Genomic DNA, 24,282 nt, shown 5'->3' with positions numbered 1-24,282 from the left:
TGGGTCTCAAATATATTTCATGAATTTCATAAATTTATTTCATGAATAAAATAACATGATACAAAATATCAGAGTGCATGGATTGAATGAATATTGGTATTTTATATACAACTTTTCAGTTTTAGGTAGTTACTGGGTTGAGATATGGAATATTTCTTACCGCGGGTTCTAGTCACAAAAGTTTGAAAGCTGTTACTCTTTAATTCCACTATGGCTCTTTGAATTCTCTTTTACACTTTTGCACCTGCCTTTGAGCCTTAGCTCCTGCTTTCTCTTGGCTGTGCTTTGTTACCCAGATTTTCCCCAAATTGCTGCACAAGTGCAGCCATCCTTTAGAAATTCTTGACCATCATTTTGATCTTTTGAAATTCTTATTTTTTTGTGTCAACAATGATATTCCCTTTTTTGTACTATTGTTATTGAGATTTTTCACTTACGTATGCTCTGTCTCCAGAATTTGATTTTGAGGTTTTTTTTAAAAAATTTTTTTGTTAACTTTATTCATTTTTGAGAGACAGAGAGAGACAGAGCATGAGTGGGGAAGGGGCAGAGAGAGAGGGAGACACAGAATCTGAAACAGGCTCCAGGCTCCGAGCTGTCAGCACAGAGCCTGACGCGAGGCTCGAACTCACGAACTGCGAGATCATGACCTGAGCCGAAGTCGGATGCTCAACCAACTGAGCCACCCAGGCGCCCCTGATTTTGAGTTTTTAAAGATCAGATTGTTTCTCCTATCCCCTATAATATTTTATTGTTTATTTATGGGCTGAAACATTTTTAGATAAGACATTTTTAGATAAGTGAATTTGGCTGAGTTTAGATGAATTTGCCTAGGTATGTCTAGATGTGATCTTAATTTCACTTACCAGATGTGTCAGAAATACCTATATTTATTTCAGACATTTTCATTTTCCACATGTTAGGTATAGAAGTAATATAGTTTAGTAGTTAAGGCACATTCTGGTGACAAACTGCCAGGGTTCATAACCCAGGTATCCAGTGTGTCCCTGGGTGAGTTTCTTGCCCCCTCTGCCTCAATTTCCACATCTATAAAATGGAAGAAGACAGAGTGCTGACCTCATAGTGTTCTGAAATAAAATAATCTGTGGAAAGAGCTCAGAACCATGCTCAGTAGCACATGGCAAAAGCTCAGTATTACTTATATAAATTTACAAAAGTGTTCCATATTTATGTTTTTAAAAAAAATTTTTTTAATGTTTATTTTATTTTTCAGAGAGAAAGAGAGACAGACAGAGTGTGAGCAGAGGAGGGTCAGAGAGAGAGTGAGACACATAATCTAAAGCAGGCCCCAGTCTCTGAGCTGTCAGCACAGAGCCTGACGCGGGGCTCGAACTCACAAACTGTGAGATCATGACCTGAGTTGAAGTCGGACACTTAACTGACTGAGCCACTCAGGCGCCCCTCTGTGTTGTTTTTTAATAGCTAGTGTCCTAGCCAAAATAAGCTGCCTTTTTTTTTTTTTTTTTTGAGCTGCTAAGTTTTACAAAATCTGATCTTTAGTCCCTACTCCTGCTTTTATTTGGATGATAGGGACTTGTATTTATTGAATGCCTATGATATGCCAGTCACTGTAATGTGTGTTTTACCTAGTTTATCTCATTTAATCCCTTTGCCCCTATGATGTAGATATCATCTAGTGAGGTTATTTCCTTGCTCCATGTCGTACAGCTAATAAAGTGGCAAAACCATAGCAGATATTCCACTTTCAAGTTGGGATTTACTTTATGTTGTATTAAGCTAGACAAAATGATGCTTATATTGTTTTTGAGAAATCTGATATGTGTGCTTGTATATTAATGTTTGGTTTATATGTATAACTCTGCATATTTAAAAGTAGCCATGATGAGTGTGACTGAAATATGTAGACAGTAACCTTATGTTATTTTCCACATGTGTGTCGTATTTGATGCTGGTTTTATTGATTTTTTCTTGAAGCTGCTAGTCTGTGGGGTCCGTACAAAGACATTTGGCAAACAGTGGGAAATGCTCTTTGGAGAAGACAACCTGAAGCTGTCCACCTTCTTGACATGATCTTGAAGAAACACAAACCTGACTTCATCTCACTGTTCAGAAACCCAGTAGGAAATTTTCTTTTTTGCTTCTTGGATATGCTTTTGTACTTGTCCTAGTCCACTGATTCAAGTTTTCTCTAAAACTGTAATTTTTCCTAGGAGCAGTTATTATCTTCTTTTTGTTCTCCATAGAAGTTAATATGTATCTGTCTCTAGCCAGGAGATATCTTAGTAATATTTGAATGCAATTTATAAAGTGTAGTATATTCCAGAATTGTGAGTGTCCTTGGAATTTCTGACGTATAGTTAATATATCTAAGCTCAGTAAGATTGATTATTTTGTTTATTTCCAGGTACACTTTCAACATTTTAACTCTTCATAATGTTATGTAAGTTGTGTTAGCTGAACTAATGAATTCCTGTGTGTTTACTCACTGCATCTTGAAATCCCTTTCAACCAAGAAGAGAATACTTCAGTGTAGGGAATTCTTATTTGGAAATTCCTTTCCTTGCTGTTTGATAATTTTCTTTTGTAGACTAACAAGAACCGTTTGTCTTACCAGAAATGACCTTTTGCTTTTTAGCTTTTTTTTATTTTTTTTTTCTCTCTCTTTAGTAGAAAGAGCCCTACCCTGGGAGCCAGTTGAGCTGAGTTCCAGTCTTGGCTCTACCACTAGAGTTGTAGGACAGGGAGGTCACCTGACTTATCTGGGTATCAGCTTTTCCATCTGTTAATAGAGGAGTTGGATTTAAATGTCCTATGTGGCCTCCTCTTCCAGATGTAAATTTCTAAGACTGTGATCCATCAAATAATTCTATACTGTATGTTATTTGTTAACTATCTGAACCAAGTAAGAATTTTTTTGGGAATAAGACTACATTTTACATAATATACTAATAAACTATCACTAGCCCTACTGATTGATTCAACAATTCCTGTATATATTTGTTATTTCCCTCTTGAAGACTTTATGTTTTTATTTATTAAATGTATAACTGGAAAAGTTCCTTACAGACTTGAAAAATAGTGTACTATTTGTGCTTTCTCAAAATTTTGTATTTCAGAGGTTAGCAGGGGCAATTATTGAGAAGGTAGTAATAGCGTAAAGTGCTGGAACGAGTAGGAAGTGTTACCTCATAAAGGTCTAATTGTAGATTGTCTGATAAACAGTACTTCTTTTGTCACATTACCAATCTACCTTATCATGAATTAACTTCTCTAGGTAATAATTAAGACCTTGTCTCCAGGATACTATTTCATCACCTGATTTTATTTATTTTTGCCATTGTAGCCAAAAAATGTCCAACAACACGAAAAGGTTCAGAAAGCCAGTACAGAGGGAGTCGCCATCCAGGGTCAACAGGGGACCCGACTTCTTCCTGAACAGCTCATTAAAGAAGCCTTTATCCTTAGTGACCTTTTTGATATTGGAGAATTGGCAGCTGTTGAGCTTCTCCTCGCCGGTAGGTTGACATTTAATTGACCCTATGGTAAGGGAGGACAGAACTATAAAGTCATTTGCTCAGGATTTATAGTGTTGTATCATTTAGGTTCCAGAGTAGTTTCTAAGGATGCAGTTTATTCGAAAAGTCATATTCAAAACATCTCCTTTTGTTTATCTTTGACTAATGGGAAGGCTTTAGTGACTGAAGTTGTGAAAGGTAATTTAACTGTTTTAAGATAGGCTTTTACATGGTAATTTACTAGCAAAGAATCATTGGCTCATCTCACAAATTTTATAGCACAAAGAATTTATTGTCATAGAATGAGTAAGAAAGAAAGGTCACTGCTTTTTTGGAGTTTCTTTTTGAGGTGGGGGGGGTTCAGATAAGCGAATGGGTTAAAAATAAGAATTTTAATAATACTACTAGGAAGAAAATAAAACGAGGCAATGGGCTATAGAGAGATGGGGGACTGCTAGAGGGCACCTCTAAATAGGGTATTTAGAGAAGGCTTCTCTGGGACATATGACCTGAGACCTCCATGATGATAGGGTACTAGAGTTGTTGGTGACCCAGACAGACCAAGCAGCAAGTGCTTGAGGTGGCACATTATAGAATAAAAGACCATGGATAGAAGGATGCAGGAGCCTCACAAAGACAGGGAGGGTGAGGGAGGGTAAGGAGAGAGCAGGAATTAGATCACATTCAGTCTTGCAGGCAAGGAAAATTATTTGGATTTTATTCTAATTGATTGCCATGGAAAGTTGCTGACAGGGGCTTTAAGCAGAAGAGTTACATAATCCAGAAAAAAATTTGAAATTATTTCTCTGGCTGCTATATAGAGAAAAAGTTGAAATTTCCATAAAGTAAGCAATTCATTTTCATTATAGCAGAGGAGCCTTGTGAAGAAGCCTCGTGGGCATTTTTAAAATTTTTTTATTTTTCAAAATTTACATCCAAATCAGTTAGCATATAGTGCAACAGTGATTTCAGGAGTAGATTCCTTAGTGCCCCTTACCCATTTAGCCCATCCCTTCTCCCACAACCCCTCCTGTAATCCTCAGTTTGTTCTCCATATTTATGAGTCTCTTCTGTTTTGTCCCCCTCCCTGTTTTTATATTATTTTTGTTTCCCTTCCCTTGTGTTCATCTGTTTTGTCTCTTAAAGTCCTTATATGAGTGAAGTCATATGATGTTTGTCTTTCTCTGACTAATTTCACTTAGCATGATACCCCCCAGTTCCATCCACGTAGTTGCAGATGGCAAGATTTCATTCTTTTTGATTGCCGAGTAATACTCCATTGTATATATACATATATCTATATACCACATCTTCTTTATCCGTTCATCCATCGATGGACATTTGGGCTCTTTCCATACTTTGGCTATTGTTGATAGTGCTGCTATAAACATGGGGGTGCATTTGTCCCTTCGAAACAGCACCCCTGTATCCCGTGGATAAATGCCTAGTAGTGCAATTGCTGGGTTGCAGAGTAGTTCTATTTTTAGTTTTTTGAGAAACCTCCATACTGTTTTCCAGAGTGGCTGCACCAGCTTGCATTCTCGTGGGCATTTTAATTGAAAAAGTTTCATATGTTTAAAGATGTCATGTAGCTTCCAAAATCCTTTTTGACCTAAGGCTGCATTAAAAGTAGTACGGTATTGAGAATGAGGAAGGTAGTTTTTCCATTCTGTGATGGAAATGTTAACTGGATATGCTTGAGTTTTAGTTTAACTCAGAACTTTGATTTAACATTTATTTTATTTTTACCATGGGCCAGGCACTGTGTTAAGGCTTCAGGAAGAGAAGCATGAATAAAACAACTAGTGTGAAGGAGCTCATAGTCTAGTAACTGGGAAAGACATGGGGACAAATAATTACGACACAATTAGGTGCATTAATGCCGGTTTATGCAAGATTTAGTGATGGTCCAGAGGCAAAGAGATTAAATTGAATTGACCTCAGGGTGTACAGAGAAGTCTTCATAAAGATCATGCGGCCTAAGGTAGGTGTTGAAATATGAGTAGGCACATGTCGAGTAGAATAGGTGTGCATTCAGGAGGACGAAGGGCATCCAGGCACAAGAAATGGCCTGCACAGAAGTGTGAAGCAGTGAAATGAATTTGGGGACGAGAGAGAGTGGACTGATTGTGCTACGGGGAAAAGACAATCTTAGGAAATGAAACTGAAACTAAAAAAGACAAAGTGGAAATTACTCAAAAGAGAGCAGTTAAAACGGTGAGGGAACTGGAAACAGGAAAAGTTAATTTTCAGAGAAAACTTGAGGGGAAGAAACGTCCAAATATTGGAAAGATTTCATGTGAAAGAGGGTAAAATGGGCATTAAACAACATTGGATTCAGTGGACAGTAGTGAGACCAAAAGATTGTTCCCCAGCACATAGAAATCAGAGATAAAGGTGAGATTGAGCGTTTGGGAAATGGTGAATTCCATTACTGCCAGTGTCCTGGCACAAGTTGGATGGCCTCTTGTAGATGTTAGGGAAGAAGGAAAACAGTAGATGGGTGTTTGAAGTAGAGGACCCTTAGGGCCCCTTGAACCCCGAGGTCCTGTGATTTCTTTGAACTGAACATTGGCATAGTCATTTTGGGTCTCATCCTAAACACACATGTGTGTATTTACTAAATTGTTTCTCAACTCCCTTTTCTAGGAGAGCACCAACAGCCCCATTTTCCTGGTCTCACCAGAGGACTAGTAGCTGTTCTTTTATACTGGGATGGAAAGCGGTGCATTGCAAATTCCCTGAAAGCCTTGATACAGTCTAGACGAGGAAAGACGTGGACCCTTGAACTCAGGTCTGTTTGCTTCTTAGGATTTCAAGGCTTTATTAAAAATTATCTGGATTTATTAATTTATTATTAGAAATAACGTAAATTTCTCTTTCCAGTATGTATAATTTAAGTAAGATATGTAACATAGCCGAGCAATAAATACTTCCTTATTCTGTAAAGAATAACAGATTAAAGCTGCTTTATTTGTTAACAAAAAAGAAGTATGCTTAGAAGTTTATTGATGCCTAGTTATCTAGAAAGAACTAAAAGAGCTGGGTTATAATTCATCCTGTTTTGTCCAGTAATGTAACATTATTGTCAACAGCATTTGCTATATCTGTAAGGTGAAGAAGTGTATGCATTACTGTTCATTGTAACTTTCTCTATTGATTTCTTTTCGTTACAGTCCAGAGCTGGTTTCCATGACAACACGCTTTACAGATGAACTGATGGAGCAAGGATTGACTTATAAAGTGCTTACTCTGGTGTCACAGATTGATGTGAACAATGAGTTTGAGAAGCTACAGCGGGAGAGAGGTTTGGGCAGTGAAAAACATCGAAAAGAGGCAAGGGTTCACTGACATCTGTTCATGGGTTGTCTATGTCAGGTCTCGGGCAGAAAAGTCATGACCATTAGAACAATTAGAACGTGGGCACAGAAAATTGCTAACGTACGTTAAAACGTGGAGGCATCTGTGTCCAAAATTGGCTTGTAGCTGTTTTCACTTCTTTCTAGTCACTTATATGCTGTCGTAGCTCTTTTCCTGGAATGAACTCTTCAAGAAATTGGTCATCCCATAACAGAGCTTGGAACTTAAAATGAGGAATTAACAGTAGGGTTTGTTTAGAATTCCAGAGGTGACAGGTTAGGGTCACTTGTGGATTCAGATAGATTTATTTAGTTGCTTAGCTTTGGAAAAGGTAGTTTACATTTTTGGAAGAAGACCGGGTGGTTTCACTGGTTTATGTGTACTAACAATCATACATTTTTCTTTCTAGGTTTCTGATCTTATCAAGGAGTGCAGGCAGTCTCTGGCAGAAAGCCTTTTTGCCTGGGCTTGTCAGTCACCTTTAGGCAAAGATGACACACTGCTTCTTATCGGACATTTGGAAAAAGTGACAGTTGAGGCTAATGGTTCGTTGGATGCAGTGAATCTGGCTCTTCTTATGGCGCTTCTGTACTGCTTTGATATCAGTTTTATAGAACAAAGCACAGAGGAGCGAGATGGTATTGGATTTTATACCTATTAATACATTTACTTTTTTAAAAATGAGATTAAATTATGGAGATAACATTTAAGAAGGGCAGTATTTTAACTAACGTAAGAAATTGTACATTTTATTCCTGTATTTATTCCCGTGTGTGCAGTTCATCCATATTTGAGTATTTACATAAAAGATGACATTTAAAAAATTCTGCGCTCTGTTAGATATCTTTGTTGTCCTTTTCAGTTTTGGAATAGGAAAGTGATAAAGATTACGCAATACATGTTCATGAGTTCTCCATGCGTAATTTACGTAACTGCTTGTTTCTTTACATTTTATTCACATTTCAGACCTTTCATGAAAACATTCTAGGGGAGGGTAACTATCATTTTTAGTAATATATCATCTTTGATTTATGTTGTCGCTGAAGTATATAAAATTTTTACTTGGTGACCTTATTCATAGTTACTGCTTACAAAAGAGGATCTCAAAAATGATTCCTGCAGAGGAAGATTATTGCCCTTAGCGTCACAGGTGTTTATAGTTATTCTAACAGTTATCCCCGGTCCACTTTTGACCGTATTGTTGGCATCTTTCAATACGTAGGTATGTAGGGAGAATAGACCTTTTCCACTCATCTTTGGTGGCCATCCTTAGACATTAGGGAAGGCTTATGGAAGGCATAAGTACTCCTTTCCTCCAATCAGATTGGCACACGGTGCTTTGTGCGCCACAAAAAGAGTGGTGCCTGTGCTCGTATAGGAAGCTGCCACTTAAGGCATTGGTCAGATTTCCTGTATTGAATGAAATGAAGCACAGAATTAAGTGGGGGCAAGCTGTGTTCGTGGAACCTTGTAAGTGGTACTTGCAGCAGCGAAATGAAATGCCTGGAAAGTTTCATAGGCTAGGATGTAAGGTTTTTGTATTAGGTTTTAATTTTATGAATTTAGGATGCTGATGATTAACTCATTTTAATTGTGATTTCTTGTTGGTCGTTCTGTATGTGTTTGATTAATAAATGGGAGAAGTGAATTATTAGTGCATGTATAATAGTAGACAGAAACTTTCAAACTACAGGAAATTGAAGAATGTGTTCTTGGTTAAAGATTGGGAACCACTAGGGCACCTGGGTGGCTCAGTCGGTTGAGCATCTGACTTCAGCTCAGGTCATGATCTTGCAGTCCGAGAGTCTGAGCCCCACATCAAGCTCGCTGCGCTGAAGCCACTATCAGCACAGAACCCGCTTCAGACCCTCTGTCCACCTCTCTCCCACTGTGTGTGCACTCTCTTTCTCAAAAATAAACATTAAAAAATAAAAGAAATATGGTACGCCTGGGTGGCTCAGTCGGTTGAGCATCCGCCTGCAGCTCAGGTCATGATCTTGGGGTCCGTGAGTTCGAGCCCCACGTTGGGCTCTGTGCTGACAGCTCAGAGCCTGGAGCCTTGGTTCAGATTCTGTGTCTCCCTTTCTCTGTGCACCTCCCCTGCTTGCACTCTGTCTCTCTCTCTGAAAAATAAATAAACGTTAAAAAAAAAAATAAATATTAAAGATTGGGAACCGCTGACATCAAAAGGAAGGACAAGAAAATAAGTAAAATAAAGTCTTAGGTGTCAGTGGTGTTTCCCATTTTAGAGTTTTAAAAAATTTTTATTGTTTTTGAGAGAGAGTTTACAAGTGGGGAAAGAGCAGAGAGAGAGGGGAACAGAGGATCCAAAGTGGGCTCCGTGCTGACAACAGCCAGTCCGATGTGGGGCTCAAACTCACGAACTGTGAGATCATGACCTGGGCCAAAGTCGGACGCTCAACCAACTGAACCTCCCAGACTTCTTGGAGAGAGAGAGAGCAGAGGAGGGGCAGAGAAAGAGGGAGAGAGAGAATCTTAAGCAGGCTCCACACCCCCGTGCAGCCTGACTCGAGGCTCGATTTCACAACCTCCCATTTTACATTTATTCGGAATCCTATGCTTGTTTGAAATACCAGAGTATGACTGAACTGTAAATAGAAAATCATTTAAGTATTATTTAGCAATTTCATTTGTTATAATCACAGTCGATGCTTGTTTGCAATTTGAATTCTTATTTTGGTCTGTTTTTGCTTGATATTTTAATGTAGGCATTTATGTAGTAAAATTCTATCTTTTTTTTTTTTTTTTAAAGATTTTACTTTTAAGTTATCTCTACACCCAACAGGGGCCTTGAATTCATAACCCCGAGATCAAGAGTTGCCTGCATTACTGATCGAGCCAGCCAGGCACCCCAAATTCTATCTTTTTTGATCTTTAAATTGCATTGATTTTAGAATTTATATGCAGAAAAACTGGCTTTTTAACTGTTTTAAAAAATTTTTATAGTATACTTATAAAAAACCATTGAAAAAAGAATTAAAATTTAGAATTATTGTCAATTGCCTCTTTCAGTATTAGTTTGTATAGAATTTTTACGGTAGTGTGTTTTTTGGTTTGTCGAACACAAACACTATTTTTTGGTTAGTCCTAATTCTTTGATAATTCATTGAACTCTGATTTCCTGATCTTTAGCCATCATTCCTATGTATCAAAAGTGAGGGTTTCTCTACTTGTTGGTATAGTGGTCTATTTTTGTGTTTTCAGATATGATTCATCAGCTTCCACTATTGACAGAAAGACAATACATTGCAACAATTCATTCCCGCCTTCAAGACTCACAGCTTTGGAAACTGCCTGGGCTGCAAGCCACGGTTCGACTTGCCTGGGCATTGGCACTGAGAGGAATATCTCAGCTACCTGATGTGACAGGTAAATTGATTGTAGGTGACTCTCTTATGAGAAAGAACGTATCAACTTGAGTAGTATGTTATCTTTGACATATAAGCATGAGCATAGAAAGATATCTGGAGTTGTATTAAATGAAGCTTTGGAATGTGGTAAAATACAGACTTTTTTTGTCCTGGTCTCTCAAAAGAAATTTTATGAAATATGGTTTCCCTTTCTTGGAACCAGTGACAATGCTCTTTTAGTTTCTTTTTTCCCTTAAGAGTGTAAAATTTTGAGGGGCGCCTTGGTGGCTCCGTCAGTTGAGCATCCGACTGGCTTAGGTCACGATCTCACAGTTTGTGAGTTCAAGCCCCGCGTTGGGCTCTGTGCTGACAGCTCAGAGCCTGGAGCCTGCTTCGGATTCTGTCTCCCTCTCTGCCCCTCCCCACTCATACTTTGTCTCTCTCTCAAAAATAAAAAATAAAACATTAAAAAAAAAAAAGTAAAATTTTGAAATGGCAGTATCACAATAATTTTTTAAATTAAAATTTATGATTTCTTTTTTTTTACGTTTTTTCCTTGGTTTCACAAAATAATTTTTCACAAATTAAAAACTAGTATTATTTTAAAAGAAAATACATTAGAAAGGAGATATTTGGATCAGCTAAGAATGGATGTGGAAGTCTGACTTTAATAGTCTATGACCGACTATAGCATATCCTGTTCTGCTGTTGACATTCATGTAATTCTCATACTATAGTGGTTTAACAGGACGAGAACTATGTTTTTGTTGTAATTTGAAGCCCAAAGAACTGTCACTTGTTTTTATGGTAGATCTGGAAAGCTTTTATTAAGGTTTATTATCCATATCAGTGTTTTCTAGTTGTGGAGTGTCAACAGATTCTAGTATCTTATCAATTATGTGAATCTAGAACGTTTTGTTCACTAGTGTCCTACTGTTCACAAGGAGACTGCAGAAAGCATTTTTTTTTTTTTTTGTATTAGGGGGTCTTTCTTTGGCCAAGTATTTTTTTTCAAAATTTTTTTTTAATGTTTATTCATTTTTGAGAGAGAGAGAGATAGAGACAGAGACAAAGCATGGAAGGGTGGGGTCAGAAAGAGAAGGAGACACAGAATCCGAAGGAGGCTCCAGGCTGTGAGCTGTCAGCACAGAGCCTGACGTGGGGCCCGAACTCACAGACTGTGAGATCATGACCCGAGCCGAAGTCAGGTGCTTAACTGACTGAGCCACCCAGGCGTGCCGGCCAAGTATTTTTTATATTAAAGCTAATTCATGGCTAATTAGACATTCATATTCGTGCATAACTTCTATTTCTGAACTATACCTCTTAGTCATTTGCAAGTCTTATTTTAATACTTGTCTGGCATAAAATTATCCTTTAAACTTTTAAGTGGGTATGTGGTACTTAACTTCATATATTGTGATTTACTGTACTCTTGCCCTCATCTGGAAGGGTACAGAAGAATGTGTTACAGTTTGCTATTGATGACAATAGGCTTAGGATTCCATACCTAGTTTCGAGTCCCAAATCTTTGGCTACTTATTCTCTTTAGTTTTACATGTTCATATTTTTTTATAAGTTTGATAATTAGGGGTACTATAATTAAACATTTTTAAACTAAAAAAGTTCCTAAAATTTGAATTTTAAAAAGTGCTAGAATTCAGGGGTGCCTGGGTGGGTCAGTCGGTTGAGCGTCCGACTTCAGCTCGGGTCATGATCTCACGGCTCGTGGGTTTGAGCCCCGTGTCGGGCTCTGTACTGACAGCTCGGAGCCTGGAGCCTGCTTCAGCGTCTGTGTCTTTCTCTCTCTCTGCCCCTGACCGACTCGCATCCTGTCTCTGTCTCTCTAAAAAATAAATAAACATTAAAAAAAAAAAATTTGTTTTAAAAAAGTGCTAGAATTTAGATATTAATGCTGCTTTATTACCTAAATAGTCTTCAAGAAATAGTTCTTGAATTGATCATCATGCAGTTTTAATTCCAGTATTTCTGAATTCAAGTGAAGGTTTATAATTAATAATTATTATTAATATTTAATTTATAACCTTAATAAGTATTATTAGTCAAAATAAAAACAACTATTTTGTTCTCAAGGAGTTTGTATGGTATGGGTAGGCTTTATTTCAAAATGCAAAATAAAACATAAAAGCTCATTATTTTCCTCTGGTTGAGGCTCTTGGCTTCTATCTGTTCCTGACCCCTTCCAAGGCAATGAAAATTGGTGGTACTTTGAGGGATACCTGGGTTGCTCAGTCAGTTGAGTGTCTGACTCGATTTTGGCTCAGGTCATGATCTCACACTTTTGTGAGTTCGAGCCCCACATCAGGCTATGTGCCGACAGCACAGAACCTGCTTAAGATTCTCTTCTCTCTCTGTCCGTCCCCTGCTCGCACTCTCTCTTTCTTAAAGAAAAGGAAAAAGAAAATGTACTTTGAGTAGCGCACTATGTATTTGATTTGTATGGTGCTCAAGCAGAATAAACTATGTAGCGGTTCTTATCCAAAGCCGGATTACCACAAGGTTACCTAGCAATTTATATGTACATTTAAAAGAAGTAAATAGCAATCTATTTCTTGAGGACATAACGGTACCTGTGACATATTTTACCAAAAAATTGAACATAAGTAAAGTCTCTGTAGATCAAACTGCCAACTTTTAATATAAACAGAGGACAGAGGAATATGTTAACTGTACCACTGGGATGGATGTCAAACCATTGTGGAAACTCTACAGGATAAAAGTCTAGTTTCTACTGCAGATAAGGGCAAGGGAAAAATTGAAAAGATACAGGAGGAGCCCACTACAGATGTATCACTCAAACGCAATCTGTAGATCTTATTTGGATCCTGATTCAAACAAACAGATTGCACAAAAGACAAAAAGCAAAAATCCAAACTAATATCTTTTATAACATTCATGGGACAGTTGTAAATTTGATTACTTTGTGGATATTTGATAGGAATTTTTTGAAGATTTAATGATATTGAGATATAATGGTATTTGTATGTATCACTTATTTTTCTTTTGTTTTTAAAGAATCTTTTTGAGTTGTATACTGAAATACTTATGAGTGAAATATTGAATAGTCTGGCATTTGCTTTCATCTAATTTGGAAACGCATGGAGATCTAGAGGAGATAAAATTAACTGTAAATGGATAGATAATATCGAAGCTAGATGATGGGTGTGTGGTTTTCATTATATTGGTCTATATATTGATAGATACCTGTTTGAAGTTTTTCAAATAAAAAGCTAAAAAAAGTTACAAGTAGACCAGTTTGTCTTTAGGTTAAGGTTTAGTTTTTAAGTTTTGCTACTTGGTTACCAAATTAGAAGAGTTACTTAGGTGGTCATGTTCAGGTTTTGGTCTTATTATTTGTGAAGACTTTTTCTGAATGATCTAGTTCATTTCATTGAGATTAAAGCATCAGTTTGTTAATATTTTGATAATAATTCCCTGATTATTTCAGTATTACATCATGTATCTCTGAAGAAATTATTTATCACTCATGTTACTGAGAAGAGCACATGGTTTTCTTTTTCTTTTTCTTCTTCTTTCTCCCAAGTGTTGTTTCTTACAGGAATACAAGGTTGGTTTATCATTTAAATCCAGGTTAACATATAGTGTAATAATGATTTCTGGGATAGAGTTTAGTACTTTGAATGCCCATTGCTCATCCCAAGTGCCCTCCTTAATCCCTATCACCCTTAGCCCATCCCCTGACCCAACGCCCCCTCCAGCGACCCTCCATTTGTTCTCTGTATTTTAAGAGTCTCTTATGGCTTGTCTCCCTCTCATTTTTTATCTTATTTTCACTTCCCTTCCCCTATGATTATCTGTTTTGTTTTTTAAACTACACATGTGAGTGAAATCATGGTATTTTGTCTTTCAATGACTTACTTCGCTTAGCATAATACACTCTAGTTCCATTCACATTGTTGCAAATGGCAAGATTTCATTCTGTTTGATCACCAAGTAATAATTCTGTTTGTGTGTGTGTGTTTTTACAATATATATACACACACACACACGCATATACAACGTGTGTGTGTGTGTGTGTGTGTATACGCACACATACATATATACACACTACATCTTCTTTATCCATTCATGAGTCAGTGGACATTTGGGCTCTTTCCGTACTTTGGCTATTGTCAATAGGAGTACATGGTTTTCTTTCTTTCTTTCTTTCTTTCTTTCTTTCTTTCTTTCTTTCTTTCTTTCTTTCTTTTTTTATTATTAAAAATTTTTTTGTGTGTGTGTTTATTCATTTTTGAAAGACAGAGACAGAGCATGAGCAGGGGAGGGGCAGAGAGAGAGGGAGACACAGAATCCAAAGCTGGCCAGGCTCCAGGCTCTGAGCTGGCAGCACAGAGCCCGATGTGGGGCCTGAACTCACAAACTGCGAGATCATGACCTGAGCTGAAGTCAGACGCTCAACTGACTGAGCCACCCAGGTGCCCCATGGTTTTCTAATGTACTTTTTCAGTAGCTCTTTTGAGTTTGTGAGTCAGTTACAGTGGGTACAGTCTTAGTTTTAACATAGACATGCTTGAAGGTTGAGAAGATAACCTGAATTTTGAAACATCAGCAGAGTATTATGAAATACTATAGTCTAGTTTAATAACTTTTTCTCCATGTGCTGTTTTTTAAAATATATTTCTAGCTCTGGCTGAATTCACAGAAGCAGATGAAGCAATGGCAGAGCTTGCAATTGCTGACAATGTTTTCCTGTTTCTCACTGAATCCGTGGTGGTGTCAGAAAACTTCTATCAGGAGGAATTTTATATTCGTAGAATCCATAATCTCATCACAGATTTCCTTGCACTCATGCCAATGAAGGTATGTGTAATAATATAGGATGAGTAAAAAGTAGTAGAAGATTTTTATGAAATAATAGAACCGATCAATTAGCTAACTTTATGTTTTAGAAACTAGTAAAATATTTTACTACAGACCGTAATTTGACAATAGTTGTGTTACAGCTTTTGAATTAGTAACTCATGAAAATGAAATAAGACCTGTTAACTGAGAATAAGCTTAAAAGAACAATATATTTGACACTGAGAATAGTTAATAAGGAGAAAGTAATAGTTAAATCACTATGGGTAGAAAAGTATTAATACCATGCTATCCCAGGGATCAGTGCTTAGGTTTGCCTTATTGATATATTTTTACATATGATTTGGAAGAGCCATAGTGGAAAATTTCCAGTTTTATAGAGAATTGTTTAGACTCTTAATTAGTGTATAAATGGGCTTCTGCTTGCTTACAAGTAATGCAAAGGCTACTTTTGAATAAAGAATTCAAGCTATCAGTATGATCTATAACTATGAGCCATGTCAGATGGTTTCTTGAGAGTGTATGTGTTTTGTGCAGTGTTGTGCCAAGAAAGCCATCAAAGTGGGGGCAGGAAGTAAATGAGGGAGTAAAGCCCTATGAATTCACTTTTTATGTGTGTATTTTAAAAAGCACCCCAGGGCCTCCTGGGTGGCTCATTTGGTTAAGCGTCTGACTCTTGCCTTCAGCTAAGGTCATGATCTCACAGTTCGTGGGTTCACGCCCCATGTTGGGCTCCATGCTGGCAGCGCAGAACCTGCTTGGGATTCTCTGTCTCCCTCTCTCTCTGCCCCTCCCCTGCTTGAGCTCTCTCTGTTTCTCAAAATAAATAAACAAATGTTAAAATAAATAAATAAAATAAAACATAAAAAAGCACCCCAGAGTACCTACATTTGTAATATTGTGTGGTTTTGGTACCATACCTCCTGAAACACATAAGGCAAATGGAAAAGGTACCTCAAATGGCAACAAACAAGGAGTGCAGTGCTTATTCATTATTTAACGAATTAAGTGTTTGTTGAGTTTCTTCTGTGTGCCAGGTACTATGTATTCTAGGTGTTGTGACGAAGACCAATAAGTAGGAGACTCATTCGTTATCAGCAAAGAATTTAGAATCTAGTTGGAGAGATTAGGTAGTAAAAGTAGGTAAATGAGAGGTATAGATAGTAAACTACTATGAATTTATATAGGCTAAGGATAGCTCCCTTAGGACTAGAATAGTCAAGGAATACTTGGAAGAACGTTTTTTAAGTTTATTTATTTTGAGAGAGAGAGAGAGGGAGGGAGCACGTGTATGCATGAGCAGGGGATGGACAGAGAGAGAGGGAGATAGAGGATCCCAAGCCTGACATGGGGCTCAATCTCATGAACTGTGAGATCATGACCTGAGCTGAAATCAAGACTCTGGATGTTTGACCGACTGTGCCACCCAGGTGCCCCATTCAAGGAATACTTTAACAGATAACCTTGGAGGACTTGATAGATTAACACCACAGAATTTTGGAATAGGAAGAAGCCTGCTAATCCTTTCATTTTACATTTGTAGAAATGAAGCCTTAGAAAGCTTAAGACTTAAAGTTTTTCCTAATCAGTAGTCCAGATGGGACTTTGATTATGGAAAGATAATCAGTGGTTTGAATAGGGTAAACAATTCACACAATTGGGGATACTGGAGGGTTTTTTTTGATACAGGAGTATTTAGGTTATCTGTCTCTTCTTGAACAAACTGGTTTGTATCTATCAGTGAATTTGTCCTTTTCGTTCAGATTGATTGACATTAAAGTTATTCCTAATACTCCTTTATTATACTGTTCATGTATATAGGTTCTGTGATGATGTTTCCTTTCTTATTCTTAATTTTGATAGTTTGTATCTTCTCTTTTTGTTTCTTAATTAGCCTGGCTAGAGGCTTATCAATTTTATTGATCTTTCCAAAGAACCACCTTTTGGCCTCATTGATTTTCTTTTCTTTTTTTTTTTTTTTAATGTTTTATTATTTATTGTTGAGACGGGGAGGGAGGGACAGAGAGAGAAGGAGAGGGGATCCTGTGCTGTCAGCACAGAGCCCAATGTGGGGCTCGAACTCACGAACTATGAGATCATGACCTGAGCTGAAATCAAGGGTCGGACGCTTAACCCACTTGAGCCACCCAGACGCCCCTCCTTGATTTTCTTTTACTTTGTTTTGCTATCATTGATTTCTGCTCTTTATTTTTTTCTCCCTTTTGCTTTGGGTTTAATTTTCGCTTCTCATTTCAGTTTCTCTAGAACACTTATCTCTTAATTACTGCTTTAGGCTGTGTCACATAAATTTTGGTTGCTTTCTTTTTTGTTCAATTTAATGTGTATTGTAATTTTCCTTGAGGCTTCTTTGATCGATGAGTTATTTAGAAGTGGCATTGTTTAATTTCCAAATATTTGGGAGCTTCTAGGTGTCTCTCTGCAACTGGTTTCTAGGTTATTTTAGTTGTGGTCAGAGAACATACTTTATAGGATTTCAGTTATCTTAAATTTGCTGGGGTTTGTTTTATGTTTGAGAATATGGTCAACTTGGAAAATGTCCTGTGTGCACATGAAAGGAATGTATATTCTGTTGCTGTTATATGGAGTATTCCGTAAATGCCAGTTAGGTAAAGTTGCTAATGGTGTTTAAGTCTTCGACGTCCTTACTAATTTCACATACTCGTTCTATTGAATAATGAGAGAGGGAGGCGCCTGGGTGGCTCATTTGGTTGGGCTTCTGACTTCAGCTCAACTCATGATCTTCTAGCTCGTGAGTTCAAGTGCTGCATTGGGCTCTTGCTGACAGCTTGGAGCCTGGAACCTGCTTTGGATTCTGTGTCTCCCTCTCTCTCTGCCCCTCCCCTGCTTGTGCTCTGTCTCTCTCTCTCAAAAATAACTAAATATTAAAAAATAATGAGAGAGGAGTGTTGAAATCCTCACCTGTAATTGTGGGTTTGTCTAGCTTTTTGTTTTTGTTTTTGTTTTTTAATGTTTATTTATTTTTGATAGAGAGAAAGAACAAGTTGGGAAGGGGCAGAGAGAGAGGGAGACACAGAATCTGAAACAGGCTCCAGGCTCCCAGCTGCCAGTCCAGAGGCTAATGGTCTCAAACCCATGAACTCTGAGATCGTGACCTGAGCCAAAGTAGGACGCTTAACTGACTGAGCCACCCAGGCGGCCCCCCCCCCCCTTTTATTTTATTAAAAAATTTTTTTATTTAACGTTTACTTATCTTTGGGACAGAGAGAGAGAGCATGTGAGCAAGCATGAGCAGGGGAGGGGCAGAGAGAGAGGGAGACACAAAATCCAAAGCAGGCTCCAGGCTCTGAGCTGTCAGCACAGAGCCCGATGCTGGGCTCGACCTCAAGAGCTGTGAGCTCTCATGACCTGAGCCAAAGTCGGATGCTCAACCGACTGAGCCACCCAGGCGCCCCAGTTCACATGAATGTTTATAAGGTAATGGTTCTCAGCCAGGGCAATAATAGCATTCAGAGCATGCTGAGGAAATGAATGGCACCAGTGTTGCTTGTTATAATGTCTGTGGTGGAGTTGTTGGTAGCCAGGAGGTAGCTCAGGGGTGCTAAACTGTGCTGCAGTGGTCAGGATGATCCAGCCCAGTGAAGAAATGTCCTGTCTAAAATGTAGTAATGTTCCCGTTCAGAAACACTGTTGTTAAACTCACTTTCTCTGTAGTGGAAAATGCATTGAAGTTTTAAGATATAAATTATGGATGGTGATATCATACTAAAATTCCTAGTATATTTTGTTATGTCATTAAAGTGGAATAGACGTTATAACAGGTTTTCTCTTGTGTAATCACTTTTAGACAGTTGGCTGGTTTCCTGTTTTCAGTATTATTAACCCATGTAATAAATTTCCCTATTAAACTGTATGCAATGCATTTAATAGGTAAAACAGTTGAGGAATCGGGCAGATGAAGATGCTCGAATGATTCACATGAGTATGCAGATGGGTAATGAACCTCCCATTTCACTTAGAAGGGATCTGGAACACTTAATGCTCTTGGTAAGCCATTACACTGGATGCATGGTCATTTCTCCCTCCTTCCATTATTTACTCCCTAACTTTGGAAAGGTGCAGCTGTAAGATCTTAAATAATTGAGTTCCATAAAAATGTAAATTTTCAATTCAAGGTGATTTTTGAGTTAGAGGCATTTTCACCCAGTATCTGCTTATTCTTTGCAGATTGGTGAGCTATATAAAAAGAACCCTTTTAATCTGGAGCTTGCTCTGGAATATTGGTGTCCCTCAGAGCCTCTTCAGACTTCCACTATCATAGGTTCTTACCTTGGGGTGGCTCATCAGCGACCCCCTCAACGCCAGGTAAGCTCTTAGTTTTTCTGTTTTTCTGCCTTGGTGTAAGTGGGAGTCTTGAACCGTGAAGAAATGTTAGTTCCTAATTGCTGTTAACACAAATGACTACTTGTGTAACCTTTAGAAATTTGCACTTTTTTCCTTTTTGAAATTTGAAAGTGTTAAATTTAAGTTCTGATCATTTTGGAGTTTATGTAGTCAGTCTTAGGTAACATATTAGCTATGTGTCCAATCATAGACAGGTGTCTAGTCTTTCTGTGTGTCACTTGCTTGAATGTTACTGGTATTTATTTATTAGTTTGTCCCCAGTAGGCATGACAATAACCCAATATACACCATTCTTAACAAGTTGGGGAGGTTAGGATAGGTGTAGGTACTAAAAGGAAAGGCTGAGAAGTTAGAATTGATGACAAAATGAATCAGTAAAAAATGTAGGAAAAAGTCCATTTTCTGTCCTATATTAACTAAAGTATGATACTCAGTAGCAAATAAGATGGATTGCAGTATCGATCTTCATCTTTTGGGATTTCCTATTCTGGAGTCTTTCACGTTGAATAATTTTTAGTTATGCTAGAGGCTGAGATCACACACCTTTTCTGTTTACTGCAGTTGTTACATTTATTGATTCACTTTTCTCCCCATTTACAAAAATGTCTTGGAGAAGGAGTGATTAAAATTTTTGAAGATTAAAAAAAATCCTTAAATTATGAAATATTTGAAACATGGAAAAGAGAATAATTATAGTGAACACCCAACATCTTAGTTTAACAGCTGTTAACACTTTGCCTCATTTGCTTCATCCACTGCTGTTATTTTTACTACTTTTATTTTTCTGGAGTACGTGAAAGTAACTTATAGACAGCATGACATTTCACCTTTTACTGGATAAGTGACTGTCTCTTAAAAATAAGGATAATTTTCTCCATAATTAGAAAAATCACTGTTCTAATAGATTTAACAATAACTTCCAGAGACCAGTAACATTTTCAGTTCTGAAATCCAACCAATGAGACTGAGTGTCTGGATAGCACTTTTATTTGTTAATAGATTTAAGGAATAAGCAAAGATAAAAGGGAAAACTAAGAAGTGGATTTACAGAACAGGAATGTGGGAATGTGGTATTAGCCAGAACAGAAAACAGTATTTTTAGGCTACCCTCCAAAATTCTTTCAGGTTCCTAGGTCTTCATACTAAATTTGACTGGGATTCAGGAACCGTGGGTGCCAAGTATATTTGACTTTGCTGGTTTATTTTAGAGGAGTAAATTTCTTCAATTGTTTTACATATTTAAAATGTGAGTAGCCTTATGTTCTGTGGCATTGAGATGTTTTGAAACAAATGTGCTTTTTGTTCACAGAAAATTCTATAATTGATTAAGTTGCTAGTGACAATCTTGAAAAAATAATTTTTCATAAGTAGAATACCAAATTATTTTATCTTTGAGGCATTAGATCAGTGCACTTAGTTTTAGTTCATATGTAGTCTTCACTAGTTAGTCCATGCTATGTAAACTATTGATTTTTCCCTATTTCAGGTCGTCTTGTCAAAGTTTGTTAGGCAAATGGGTGACCTGTTGCCTCCAACGATTTACATTCCTTATTTGAAAATGCTCCAAGGATTAGCCAATGGGCCCCAGTGCGCCCACTACTGTTTCAGCCTGCTTAAAGTCAATGGTAGTAGTCACGGTAAGAGAAACTTGGATGTTATCTAAGTTTGTTGTGACATTGTTTTGTTTGGGTTTTTTGAGAGAGAATGAGCGGGGGAGGGTCAGAGAGACTCCCAAGCAGGCTCTGTGCTGTGAGCATGGAGCCTGACATGGAGCTCAATCTCACGAACTGTGAGATCATGACCTGAGCCAAAATTAAGAGTTGGACGCTTAACCAGCTGAACCACCCAGGTGTCCCATGACATTCTTGAACTCACTATTCCCCTGCCTGTTAAAGAATATTGGTTACTTGTACTAAGTTTTACTAGGTGTATAAATTGTTTTTATAATAATGGGAAAGAAGTACCTTGGGAGCTTTATGCATAGTGATGCCTTAATTATGGTCTCATAGGTTGGGGAGTTTTACCATTGACTTTGTTAAATACAATTCAGTTTAAGAAATCAGAATTAATATATAAAAACTTCAAGAACACATCTGGTATTCAATGCATACTATATACCCTTGCCATATGATTTTGGTTTTTTTTAATTCATAAGTACTTGTTTTCTAAATTTCCCTTCTTACAGTTTCTCTGTCAACCCTCTCCCAATTTCCTCATTTAATTTTCAGACTTGAGTCTGGTTAAATTGAAACACTGGAAAAGAGAAGAGAAAGAAATAGTTATTAAACATCTGCTTGGTAGGTCCCATGATTGGAATTGAGCTCTGCCTAGCTCCAAGGCCAGTGTTTTGACTACTCTGTCAAGGCCTGCTTATCTTGCCCTGTGCTTGGTATGTAGTGGAGTAGTGTAAATTACAAATCTAGACTGTCCTTATCTCTGTCTGTGGGAATTTAAGCTCACGTTTGGGAATTAGCTGTTGGGGAAAGGAGCCCCGTGTAGTCACAGGACAACACAGAGAACTCTTATGGATATAAAATAGGTAACTGACATCCAAGTAATTTACCTTTGCATGTGCCTGGGTACCACCTGTTCTTAGCCCTGAAGAAAAATTAATCCAGAGACTGAGCTCACAGATGGATTCTACCCCATTTTCAACACACTGCTTATTCTAGACAAGACAACATACTCTGCTTATCTAGGATAAAGGCACAGTTTATTGTTTTCAGTTTATTTTCTCCCTCCATTTCCAAGCAAATGCATAGACATTTTTGAAAGAAAATTTTATGCTGTCTTTCTTTACAGTTGAAAATATTCAGGGAACAGGTGGCAGTCCTGTTTCCTGGGAACATTTCTTTCACTCCTTAATGCTTTACCATGAGCATCTCCGGAAGGATCTTCCAAGTGCAGATAGTGTCCAGTACCGTCACCTTCCTTCACGTGGCATCACCCAGAAGGAGCAGGATGGACTCATTGCCTTTTTACAGCTCACATCCACCATCATTACTTGGGTAATTATCATCCACAGTATGTAAGAGTGTAATTTTATTTGTTTTCTGGCACGGGGGCATTTTAAGAGGATCCCAGACGTTTGTGAAATGCTTGAAGTTTTATAAGTGATGAGTTTTGCACACAGAATTCTGTTTTTAGGCTCTGTGTTTCTTTACCTTCAGAGGATGTAACGGTAGCTCTACTTATTGCCGTCAGCTAATGTGAAAACAATAAATAGCATGTGCCTGAAAGAAAATAGAAGGGCAAATAAGAATCAGTGTTTGGATTCACATCCTTCTAGAAGGTTCCCTAGCATAGATATTTGTTGGTGTGTATCTATGCGTAAAGAATATTTAAAAAAAAATTTTTTTTTTTTTTAATTTTAGAAAGCGCAAGCAGGGGAGGGGGCAGAAGGGGAGAGAGACAGAGACAGAAACATTGAGAGAATATTAAGCAGGCTCCACACTGAGCACAAAGCCTGATGTGGGGCTCAATCCCATGACCCTAGGTTCTTGACCTGAGCTATATCAACAGTCGGACATTCAACCGACTGAGCCACGCAGGTGCCCCAAGTATTTTTTTTCAATTTTTACTTTAAAAAATTTTTAGTTTGAGAGAGAGAGAGAGCAGGGGAGGGGACGGAGGGGGGGGGGAGAGAGAGACAGAGAGAGAGAGAGAGAGAGAGAGAGAGAGAGAGAGAGAGAGAGAAAGAAAATCTTAAGCAGGCTCCATGCTCAGCACCGAGCCCATTGCAGTACTGGATCCCATGACCATGAGGTCATGACTTGCGCCAAAATCAAGAGTCAGACGCTCAACCAACTGAGCTACCTAGGTGCCCTGCCCCAAGAAATTTTTTATTATCATTATTTTTAATGTTTATTCATTTTTGAGAGAGAGAGAGAGAGAGAGAGAGAGAGAGAGAGAGAGACAGTGGGGGGAGGGGCAGAGAGAGGGAGACACAGAAGCTGAAGCAGGCTCCAGGCTCTGAGCCATCAGCACAGAGGCGGACACAGGGTTTGAACTCACTTACCATGAGATCATGACCTGAGCCGAAGTGTGACACTTAACTGACTGACCTACCCAGGCACCCCAAGAATATTTTTAATTAAAAAGAAAAGTTATTTACTGAATTACTCTTTTATTCTCTCCTTACACCAAACCATCTCACCTGCTACTGCCAAATTAGTCTTTAAATTTTTTTTAAATGTTTATTTATGTTGAGAGAGACCATGTGCAAACAGGGGATGGGTGGGGTGGTGGGGGGAAGAGAGGGAGAGGGAGAGAGAAAGAGAGAGAGAGAGAGAAAATCCCAAGTAGGCTCTGTGCTGCTAGTGTAGAGCCTGACTCGGGACTCAGTCTCAACAACCGGGGGGGCCATGACCTGAGCCAGAATCAAGAGTCAGATGCTTAACCAACTGGACCACCCAGGAGCCCCCCAAATTAGTCTTCATAAGAAACATTAGTTTCATTATATAATTTTTCTGCTCAGAAATCTCTTCTACTTGTTTCTCTTATACCCTAGAGCAAAGTTGTGTAGACATTCTGTCTTGAAGATAGGAATAGTGTCTTTGTAGTTTTTCCAGGATTAACATTATTAAACATTAAAACATGAAGATAGTAATTACTTCTTATTGAATTAAAACGGAGTGGTATTTGATACCATATATATCTTCATTTTTTTCTCAAAAATTGAAATGGCATTTATTCATATAGTAAAAAATATATTACATTGTTTCAGGCAGGATTGACAGTGCTTAGGTTAAGATTTATATGACCCTGGCCGACCATTTATCTCATATGTATTATTTTCCACGCTTAGAGCTATAAAAGGAATTGTAAAA

The 24,282-nt window shown here is 37.9% G+C and overlaps 1 protein-coding gene across 2 annotated transcripts in view; it reads left to right on the top strand.

Moving 5' to 3' along the window:
* NUP205 (nucleoporin 205) overlaps positions 1 to 24,282 on the top strand; it is an 84,330-nt gene that overhangs the window by 5,978 nt on the left and 54,070 nt on the right. For both annotated transcript variants that reach the window (XR_003426019.2, XM_015073065.3), the window contains exons 2-12: positions 1,957 to 2,099; positions 3,326 to 3,497; positions 6,147 to 6,291; positions 6,674 to 6,833; positions 7,267 to 7,495; positions 10,083 to 10,247; positions 14,895 to 15,070; positions 18,980 to 19,096; positions 19,277 to 19,414; positions 20,940 to 21,090; positions 22,256 to 22,461. Coding sequence is in view for 1 of the 2 variants with exons in the window: in XM_015073065.3 (XP_014928551.1) it covers positions 1,957 to 2,099; positions 3,326 to 3,497; positions 6,147 to 6,291; positions 6,674 to 6,833; positions 7,267 to 7,495; positions 10,083 to 10,247; positions 14,895 to 15,070; positions 18,980 to 19,096; positions 19,277 to 19,414; positions 20,940 to 21,090; positions 22,256 to 22,461 (1,802 nt within the window). In the remaining variant the exon portion in view is untranslated. The remainder of the gene's footprint in view (positions 1 to 1,956; positions 2,100 to 3,325; positions 3,498 to 6,146; positions 6,292 to 6,673; positions 6,834 to 7,266; positions 7,496 to 10,082; positions 10,248 to 14,894; positions 15,071 to 18,979; positions 19,097 to 19,276; positions 19,415 to 20,939; positions 21,091 to 22,255; positions 22,462 to 24,282) is intronic.

The sequence above is a fragment of the Acinonyx jubatus genome, chromosome A2 (assembly GCF_027475565.1).
Source record: "Acinonyx jubatus isolate Ajub_Pintada_27869175 chromosome A2, VMU_Ajub_asm_v1.0, whole genome shotgun sequence".
Classification (NCBI taxonomy): domain Eukaryota; kingdom Metazoa; phylum Chordata; class Mammalia; order Carnivora; family Felidae; genus Acinonyx; species Acinonyx jubatus.
The sequence above is the reverse complement of the archived record's forward strand: the minus strand, read 5'-3'. Positions and strand labels throughout refer to the sequence as shown.